The sequence below is a fragment of the Dipodomys merriami genome, unplaced genomic scaffold, assembly GCF_024711535.1.
Source record: "Dipodomys merriami isolate MVZ:Mamm:240054 unplaced genomic scaffold, mDipMer1.0.p SCAF_33, whole genome shotgun sequence".
Taxonomy (NCBI): domain Eukaryota; kingdom Metazoa; phylum Chordata; class Mammalia; order Rodentia; family Heteromyidae; genus Dipodomys; species Dipodomys merriami.
In genome coordinates this window covers 7,147,105-7,157,794 of record NW_027204826.1, presented here as the reverse complement: position 1 = coordinate 7,157,794, position 10,690 = coordinate 7,147,105, and the positions used below count along the sequence as shown (strand labels likewise).

At 44.0% G+C, this 10,690-nt stretch overlaps 1 protein-coding gene across 1 annotated transcript; it reads right to left on the bottom strand.

Moving 5' to 3' along the window:
• Window positions 1–5,037: 5,037 nt before the first annotated feature.
• Window positions 5,038–8,027, bottom strand: LOC138841983 (uncharacterized). The gene is made up of 5 exons (XM_070043063.1): window positions 7,861–8,027; window positions 7,486–7,679; window positions 6,634–6,681; window positions 6,007–6,233; window positions 5,038–5,718 (listed from the first exon to the last, which is right to left on the bottom strand). Exons 2-5 carry the CDS (start codon window positions 7,596–7,598, stop codon window positions 5,042–5,044), a joined length of 1,065 nt encoding a protein of 354 aa, XP_069899164.1. The 5' UTR covers window positions 7,599–7,679; window positions 7,861–8,027; the 3' UTR covers window positions 5,038–5,041.
• Between the last annotated feature and the right edge of the window lie 2,663 nt (window positions 8,028–10,690).

Here is a 10,690-nt window from a genome sequence, read left to right as displayed (position 1 = left end):
GTGTGTGTGTGTGTGTGTGTGTGTGTGTGTGTGTGTGTGTGTGTGTGTGTGTGTGTGTGTGTGTGTGTGTGTGTGTGTGTGTGTGTGAGATCTAAGGATTGTGGTTCAAAGCTAGCCCGGGCAGGAAAGTCCACGAGACTCTTATCTCCAATAAACCACTCAGAAAACCAGAAGTGGTGCTGTGGCTCAAGTGGTAGAGCGCTTGCCTTGAGCTGAAGAGCTGAGGGATAGTGCCCAACCCCAGGGTTTAAGCCCCATGACTGACAAAATAATAATAATAATAATAATAATAATAATAATTTCACATTGAAATCCTATTAACTAAAGACCGATTTCATCATTATGCAAACATCACAAGGCGTAATTACATAAGCCTAAATGTTTTATGTTGCTACACTGCAGGCTATATGGTCTACTGCTAGCCTATTAACCTAAACATCATGTTACTGTATTGAAAACAATGCCTGAACTGTGTCACACACAATGGGAGGACTTGTGTATCTAAACAGGTCTAAATAGAGAAAAAGTAAAAAAAAAAAAAAATAGAGTTCAAGGCCAAGAGAGTGGATCATGCCTTAGGAGGCAGAGATCAAGAGGACTGCCATTCAAGACCAGTGTGTGTGTCTGTGTGTGTGTGTCAATGACAACTCTCGCTATATAAATATACATATATACACATATATATTACACTCTAGAAAAAGTAAAACAAAAGTGACCATTGATCAATTAGTGCATTCTAGAGGATTGAGAAGAGAGGTGGTCAAATTCTTAAGTACAGGTTACTTCTTTGGGAAAGAGAATATATTATGTATAAAAGGTACATTAGAAATTCTATACAACTTTAAAACAGAAAGTGTTTTAATAGATAAAAAATTTGAAGCATCCTTAAGACATGGCTTACTCACACAAAGTACAGACAATAGAAATATAACAAATATATGAAATAAACTCAATGGAAAAATATTGTTGAAAAAGTGATAAAAAAAAAAAACAACCTCAAAGAAAAAACTCTTGTGTCCATATCTTGGGGTTCATTTTGCCTAGCATCATCTTTTTGTTTTTGTCGTTGTTGTTAACTCTTCAGTTTTATTTTACCATTTCACTAGCAATGCAATTTTCAATTCAATCCGGGCATTCGTTTTTCTTTATTCAACTCACTCTGGCACCCAGCCCGGTCACCCCAGTATCAACCCTGAACCTCTGCGAAGCCATTCTCAGCACACCAACCACCAAAGCCAGCTATACATGTGATGCACCTACCTTACATGGCTCACTTGGGGTCCTGTTCTCAAACCGCGATGAATGGCCACTGAATGAACATCTTCCCACCAGCTCGATGGTCATGGCTCCCTTCCTTCCAGCTCACTGATATCCACAACCGCATGGTCGGGCCAAAGAACCGGCTTGGGCAGGAAGGTCTGTGAGGCTGCTAGCTCCAGAAAACCAAGAGAAATCTGGAGGCAGAACTGCGATCCAAGTGGGAGAGTGGCAGCCCTGGGGAGGGAAAGGGGGTGGGGGTGGGGGGGGAGTCAGGGCTGACACCAAGGCCTTGGGTTCAAGTCCCAGGACTGGCACACACACACATTACAGGGGTGATGAAGAGGAGGAAGCGAAGGCATTCCATTACCCTAACGGGCGAGTAGCCCACTATCACCCCGAAACGATCCCGTACCCCAGGGAAGCCATTCCCCCAGACCACCGCGTCTCCCCTGCAGGCCCCGCCGGACACCTAAGGAGCTCACCTCGGACGAACCCGCCGGCCTCCCGTCCGGGCCCCACCGGCCTCCGGCCCCGCGGGGCCCAGGAGAATCACCGCCCGGCCTGATGGGAAACATGGCGGAGCGAGGCGCCAAGAGGCCGACAGCCAGGCCTGAGCCCCAGAAAGGACGCCCCAGGCTCCCGCGGCACACAGGGACGTGCGGGGGTTCCCGGGAGGCCTCCCTTCCCCACGGCTGCCCCTCCGCATCGCTTCCCCGTGACAGGGCCTCAGCGCGGCCTTCGCTCCGCTCCGGACCCGTCTCTCTCCTCGACGCTGCAATGGCGGTCCTGGAGTAGCTGGATTTCCAGTCTGAGCATGCGCACCAGCCATGCTCCCACTGCGCATGTCCATTTTCTCCTCTCTCAGTCTAAGGCCCTGGGGTTAAGAATACCTGACACTCAGAACCCAGATTCCTAAGTAACAAAGACCACAGGCCTGTGGAAGCTCAGAGACACCTTTTCACACACAGTGTGCTGAATTTCCTTCTGTTCACTTCACCCATAGATACACACAAATATGTATTCATCTATTTCTAATCAATATTCATATTATACAAATATAATTAAATGAATATAGTTATATTCGTATAATGATATGAATACTCATATAATTATAATCAATAATGTTTTACTAGGCCGGTATTCTAGGACTTAAGGCCTGCCCTAGGCCCTTTGTTTAAAACTATCTTTCAGACCAGCTGTTGAGTTTTTGCCCCTGGCTGGCATTCAATATCAAGTTCCTCAAGGTTGCCTTCCCAGTAGCTGTGATTGATTAGAAGAGTGAAGCTATACCACCAGATTTACAAAACAAATTGCATAAATATAACAGTTGTTGAAACACCAGTAGAAATGTAGAAGTCATGTAAAAATTTCTGGGGGGTACACATGATGGAGAGCTAACATTTTATACAAACGTGAATCCCTGGACTCAGAGTATATAGGACAATTGTGTAGAACTTCAATAGCTTGTACAGGTCTGAGTACCAGTCCCAAACAACAATACACAACACTCCAGGATATTAAATTGTCTCAGGCTGACAAAATTCTTTTCTTGTCACGTTTAAGTCAGGGTTCAAACTTTTGCTGTGAACCATTTATTTGATTTCTTAGAAAATCAGTTTCCAAACCATTCCTTGACTGGATGTTTGTGGGTTATGCCTGTAATGCTAGCTAGTGAGGAGGCAAAATCTGAGCATCATGTTTCACTTGAGACACATGAGACACTTATCTCCAATTAGCCATCAGAAAACTGGAAGGGTAGCTGTGACTCAAAGTGGAAGAGCATTACCCCCTGCAAATAGAGCTCAGAGACAGTGCCCAAAACGTGAGTTCAAGCTCCACAGCCTACCAAAAACAGAGAGAGAAACCTACAGAGAGGAATATCCCTGATCACTCCATTGAGAAATCTAAGATGTTTTTCCTTGTCTTCCACAATACACTATATAGTACCACATAATCCTGATCCATACTTGGCTAGCTAGATCTATTTGGTGTTTCATAATTCATTCCACATGTTCCCATAGAACCTGAACAGCCATACACACACTCACCCATTGTTTATTTTACATTTAGGCCAGTAATATCTCCATACCATCTACATGGTCAGCAGTATCATCTTTTCAGAACCATCACTGAATATGTTTTCAATAATGAACACATGGAGCACCCACAACTAAACCGTTTGCATAAATAGAAAACCTTTTGATTCATTAAGAAAAATTGTGTCCCACTTTAGAAAATAGATTCTGAATCGTCCTTATCTTCAGAGCATTTTTGTAGAAAAAAAAGGCAGAATGGAACCATCAAACTCTGAACATACATTGACTAAGAGGAATCTCTTTTAAGTAAAAAGGAATAAACCCTACCTTTAAACATACTGAAAATTCATTGAGCCACTGAGAAGTGTGTCAACTGCATAGCTTCTTTTGCATGTTGGCACTGGGTCTCAAACACAGTGCCTTAGCACTAGCGCTGAGCTTTTGTGCTCAAGGCTAGCACTCTACCCACTGAGCTTTGCAAACATCACTGGTCCTTGGGATACAGGGGATTAACCTTTCAGGGTGTTTCACAAAGTGTCAACAGTGGCTCATTGTAGTATCCAGGATGAAGTAAGTAGACATAGAAAAAGAACAGTACAAAAACATGTCCTGATCCCCATAGAGAAAAGACTCAGATTTGGCATAGCAGCTGGTGTCTACAGGCCTCTTTGCTGTTTTCTTATGCAGGCAGTGGGTCATGAATTTCATGCTCTCACTTCAGTTGTTTCTACTGGTGGCTGGTGCTCTGCCACTTGAGCCAGGCCCCAGTTGCTTCTTATTGAGAGTCAATTAAGAGATATTATGACTTTCTAGTATTAAGAGTAATGAATCATTCAAACCCAGCACTTTGCCTATTTGACTAAATTAATGGTCAGGAGCTAGTGTGTGAAGGAAAACTTCATTTCTTTTCTCTATTTGATATAATCACCTAATGGATATGTCTCGCCTTTTTCCCATTTCTATATATCTCCTTTACCTTGGTTTAAAAATACCACTGCCCAAATTTTATGTCTTAGATGTCTTCATCTTTTGTGCCAGTAGTGGAATTTGAACTCACGGTCTTGAGCATTTTTTTGGTTCAAAGCCTCCACATACAACTGGAACCATGCTATGACTTCCTGACTTTTGCTGGCTCTTTGCATAAGTGACTTTCAGATCTGTCTAGAAGGGCTGCTTTGAACCATCATCCTGAGGAATGATAGGGCACTCTTGAAGCTAGAATTATTGAGAAGGGCCATGACACCAGCCATGTCTCTGTCCATCAGGGTAAGTCTTATTTCTTCTATAGGTGATGGCTTTCACTTTTCATTGTACATATTTCCTATGTTTTTGTACAAATACTTTTCCCTCAAAGTAGATTTTTTATGTCATTTTGAGGTGAAAGTTTCTTATATATGTGCACAAAGCACAATGCGTGTGCATACAGACGTGAACAAAGTTCCCTACACAGTACTTTTAGTCTGGCTTTTGTCTCAATAGACAGAACAACTTTCAAGGGCATCTGGTTTGCTCTGTCCTAGAGCTTTAGTAGTGGCCCGATCACCCCATGCAGGCATGGGCTGGGTTCCTTGCACTCCCTGTGCATTGAACAGTTTCCTGTATATCCAGTGGGTTCCCTTGGGCAGCTCCAGGTCACTCTGTGTTTTGCCCCCACTCAAGACGCATGTGTCTGGGGTATCAGATTGTAGGTTGAAAAAAACACGGTATTTAGGATTCATGAATTGTACACCATAAACATAGACATTTTAATAAACTGAGAAGAAAAAATACAAATAAAAATTGATAACTATCAGAACAAAAAGAAAAATAGAGATGCCCCCAGGGAGATGGGAGGGAAGCTCTAAGTCTAGGTCAGCCTCGAAGTTGCCTTCAGGCCTAAATTCCACCTCCCAGTCCTCAGAGGGTTCTACCTCCTCCCAGAAGACAGGATTTTCTCCTGGAGTACAGGGAGGGGCAGATTCTAATTTCTCAGTTGGAGATTGGTTCTCCCGCAGCAGGACAGATTTGTCCACATATTCTGTGAGGACAGATGCACTTTCCTGAGGTGCATCTAATATTTGGGCCTCCCCAATTGGTTCCCCTGCACACAGGCTGGGGACATTTTCCATTAACCCCGCATGTGATACTCTATCCAGCCCACCAGGAGGTGTGCTGCTCTGACTGGTTTGGGGCTGATCTGGGCCGACTTCCTTTGGGGTCCCTACAGGTGCATCTGTGTCCCCTGTGGGGTTCAGACCCAGTGGCATATCCACAGGAATCACCACCTCTTTGGGCCTCACTGCAAATGCATCTAACCCCTCTACATGCACATGCTTTGTGGAGTCCAGTGATGGCTCCAGATCTCCATCCATCACCGCCCCTGACATCACCGATGGCTTCTTTCTCTGGAGGTCAGGAGAAGCTGCTCTATGGCGGCCAAAACCTGAGAACAGAAATAGGTCAAGGATTTTGAGAGTGGACTCTGGCTGTTAACGTGGAAATAAACATCCATGAGGATCTAATGGAGGAAGTTGCAGTTTACTTTGGACTGAACACTGATGAGAAGGTCGGGTCTTTCCCATGAATGGCTAAGCCCAAGTATTTTCACAAATAGCACAAACACTGCCTGGCAGAGAATATCAGAAAAGGACATTCTGCCAACCTGGGTGGTAGCAAGCGCTCTCAGCCAGTTAGGACCCCGCCTAGAGGCCAGGGCTCCATCCCTACTCACAAGCTCTGAGGTGACTGCACAGGGACTTCTTCCTCTTTTTCTTGTTCTCCTTCTTCATGGGCTCCTCCAGTTCACCAAGCAGAATGTGTAGGCGGAGGGCCAGGTCCGAGGAGGGCATGTGGAACATGGCATAATGGGTCAGTTCTTTGACGGTGTCTCGGTTCTGACGCTCACGGAAATCAGCAGGGTAGCAGTCCATCCACATAGTGAAGATGGAACAAAGGGTGCTGTGGGCAGATTGGTGACAAGAAGAGTGAGAGCCCATCCTCCCCATCCTGAACCTCCATAGCCCCTTTCTGCAAGGACCCCTATATGCAGATTGGCATGTTGGGAAGAAGGAAACCTGAGGTCAGGTTGATCTTCACAACCCACTTCTAGAAGATTCTGAAAGACAATACTCCAAAATCCTCATCATGATAGGTAACAAGAAGGTTGTTTTCCAACAGAGAGTCCACAAACTCACCATAGCTGTGTCCTCTGCCCTCCATTCAAGTCCCAAGCCCCTCTCTGCCCCTTTGTTCAAATCCGAATTCGTGTGCAAATGAGACAACTGCACTTGGGATCAGAAGCCTCAAAAATATCCACTTTGAAAGAAGGTGGCTTTTCTTGGTGCCACAGTCCACTTACCTCTTAATTTTTTGTTCTTCCTCATAGTTATGGCCCCGGAATCTGTACCTATGAGAGGAGAGGAGGAAGTCAGCTCTCTGGTTCGATTGGACTGGCTCATCCAGATGGGAAGGAAGTCTGACACATCATTGAGACATGGCTACACAGTTCAGCAAAAATTCTGCTAGCAGGCTGATATGCATCTGTCCAAGGTAAATGTGCCAGTGGCTCATGCTTCTAATCCTGGCTGATCAGGAGCATGAAATCTCACAATCACAGTGTGAAGACAGTACTCTACTGTAAAAGTCGAAACACACGAATTCTCAAAAGGCCAGAATTGACTCTGCAGTTCAGTTGGTGGAGTGCTAGTCCTGAGCACCAATGGGACAGCATCAGGCCCTGCGTTCAGGTTTCAGGACTGGCACACACATGAACATAAATGCTTCAGGGGTTATAAATAAACCAAAATAATCCCTCCGTGACAGCTCAGAAGTGATCCAGCCTCCAGTCCACCGCCTCCTCCAGCCTTTCTTCTGTCTACATTACTTCACAGGCTTCCTAATGCTACTGAAATCTTATTTACTAATGGGAAATGTCATTTCCTAGAACCTCACCTAGGGGAGGGAAGAAGTTGGGTGACACAGGCACATGCCTGTAATCAGAGCCCTGATTTCTGCGTCTCCAGTAGTTTCTGAGGGAAATGCCCTGGGCAGGCCACTACCAAGAAACTAGCCAGGGTGTGCAATTCTTTGTCTCATGCCAAGCTCCATTAGAAGACCCCCGTAAAATCAACAGGTTCAGAGAGGTGTCAAGTATTCCCCAACTCGGCCAGGAGGGGCTGAGCAGCCCTGGATTGGAAAGGGAAACACTCACTTTTTAAATACAATATCCAGCACTTGCTCCATTGTCCCCCACTGCCTGTAATTGTGGAGGAAGGCTCCAACATAGAAGAGATCGCCTTTCTGGTAGGCAGGGACCAGGTTCATCACTACCGTGTCCAGAAGGCCTGCCTCCGGGCTCCATATATTGGATGGCACATTCAGGGTCAGGGCTGACTCAGTGTCACACTAAGGTGGTAAAAAGAATGAAAGAAAACCATGGAAATGAGAACACAGTTCAAAATGAACAATTGGGATTGAATGGATTGAAAACTATACAGAAAGCCTTATCTCAGTATAGGCAAAAGCACATAAGAAGCTTCTAGTGTGGACAGGTTGGGGTTAAGTGGGTTTTCTCTCATGAGTATACCTTGCCTGAGTTGCCTCGTGTGTTCCTTGATGTCCTGTAGGAAAAATCCCTGAGATGCTGGCTTCGTGGCTTGCCACTGATCCAGTGTCTGCAGCTTTGGCTGAGGCACCCATAGCTCTCTTGCCTGAGACCGGAGTCTCGTGTCCTGCGAATACAGCACGAGAACATCTTTCTCGTTCCCGAGTCGCAGGCCAAGTGAGCTGGCTTGAGCCAACTGTCGGGTACAGTTGCCTGCTATCAGGGTTCCATGTTCTATTCCATTGTGAAGGAGGCAGGGTCACCTCTCAGGGCCCAATGACCTTTTACTGCTTCCTCACACAAGAAAAATCCCCTCCCCCATATCACAATGTGTACATGTAGACGTAGTTCAAAGCACATCTTGTTTGTCCAATTCTAAGTTGTTATGCCCAGGCGCTGCTATGGCCTCAGCCTCCAAGAGCCAGTCCTAGGTCACATCCATGCCCTATTTGTCACTAGTCCTCTCCTTCTGCACAAATCATTTTGCTTCTCAGGGCCTTCTCTGCCTGCCACCTCCTTCTTGCACATATTTTGACATCAACATCCTAGGTCATTGTTATCTTTCTGTAGCCTTATCTCTTGGTCCTTGAAGCCTCTCTGTTCTGTCATCTGGAGCTAATGCAAATACTTAGAAATGGGAAAATCAAAGTAGTATTGGAAAATAAACAGTACACATATAATCAGACATTGTGACAGGTGTCCATTTTTGTAGGAGAGAAGTCTATTATTTTATACTTGAATGAAATTTCATGGAGGCAAGCAGAGAAAGGAAGAGATGTTGCATTCCCTTATTATCATAACTAGGATTTCTTTTTACTATAGCTTTGAAGGATTTAGTATTTAAGGATAGAAAACTGCTCCTGTGCTTTTTACAAGCTATTCGTTTATACAGTTATTTGCCTCTGAAGTCTTGGCTTCTGTTTCCTATGATCTATCCTCCTCCTCAACACAAATGCGAAGGGGGGATTTCACAAATCCTGAGCTGTTGTCCAATCTCTGGATATTAATTTAAGATACAATAGTGACTGTAATGTTGTGTGTGTTTCGGTGTGTTGTGTATGTCTGTGTCTGTGTCCGTGTGTCCACTGCCTGGCCTACATAATTGAGGATGCAAGTAGGTGGCCCAAGCTCTGAAAGATAAATGATTTGGAATTAGGCACTGGAACTTAGTGTATTTCTCCCTTTAGGAGATATATGAAGGACTTATTATACCATTTAGGTAGGTAATTTATACTCACTGACAAGTAAATGAAATCACCTTTTTCATTCCCAGGTACACATTCCACTTGGAAATGTGTCAGTTGATGTGGTGGTTGATTAAGACCATGGTGTGCAGGAAACGATGTCAGAAGAAACTCGAGTTTAACTTCTTACTTATACATACAGTCATGAAAATAGATTTCTACCTACTTGTGCATGTGTGGGCTAACATACACGCACATGTTTTCTTGCTCCTGCCTCACTAGAAGAAGCCCACTTTAGTTCTAACAGCTCCATTCATAATAGCATTTTCCAATACAAGAAATTGTCAGTCTTGCTGAAGGCAGTGTTATTACCACCTTTGGATGGAAAGCAATACGATGAGCATATATCAGCATATCTACCACCAGATTTACAAAACAATAATTGTATAACTATAACAGTTTTTGAAACACCAGTAGAAATGTAGAAGTCATGTAAATTTTCTGAGAGGCACACATGATGGAGAGCTAACATTTTATACCAACTTGAATCTGGACTCAGATCGTATAGGACAATTGTGTAGTACTTCAATAGCTTGATACAAGAGTGAGTACCGGTCCCAAACAACAATAAGCCACACTCGAGGACCTTCTATTGTCTCAGGCTGACAAAATTCTTTTCTTATCACATTTAAGTTAGGCTTCAAACCTTTGCTATGAGTCATTCACATGACTTCTTAGAAAATCGGTTTCCAAACTATTCCATGACTGGATGCTTGTGGGTAATGCGGGCAATGCTACCTAGTCAGGAGGCTAAATCTGAGCATCATGGTTCAATGCCAGGTCAGGCAGCAAAGGGCATGAGACTCTTATCTCTAGTTAGCCACCAGAAAAATGGAAGGGTAGCTGTGACTCAAAGTGAAGAGCATTAACCTCCTGAAAACAGAGCTCAGAGACAGAGCCCACAACGTGAGTTCAAGCTCCACAACCTACCAAAAACCGAGAGAGAAACTTAGAGACAGAAATATCCCTGATCACTCCATTGAGAAATCTAAGATGTTTTTCCTCTTCTTCCACAATTCACTACATAGTACCACATCATGCTGATCCATACTTGGCTAGCTAGAATCCATTTGGTGTTACATAATTCATTCCACATGCTCCCATAGAACCTGAACAGCCATACACCCACTCACCAATTGTTTATTCTACATTTAGGCCAATAATATCTCCATACCATCTACATGGTCAGCAGTATCATCTTTTCAGAACCATCACTGAATACGTTTTCAATAATGAACACATGGAGCACCCACAACTAAACCGTTTGCATAAACAGAAAACCTTTTGATTCATTAAGAAAAATTGTGTCCCACTTTAGAAAATATATTCTGAATGGTCCTTACCTCCAGAGCATTTTTGTAGAAAAAAAAGACAGAGCGGAACCATCAAACTCTGAACATACAATGACTAAGAGGAATCTCTTTTTAGTAGTATCCAGGGTGAAGTAAGTGGAGATAAAAAAACAATAATACAACCGCCTGTCCTGTTCCCCATAGAGAAAAGACTCAAACTTGGCATCTAGCTGGTGTCTGCAGGCTTCTTTGCTCTTTTTTTTTTAAATTTTATTT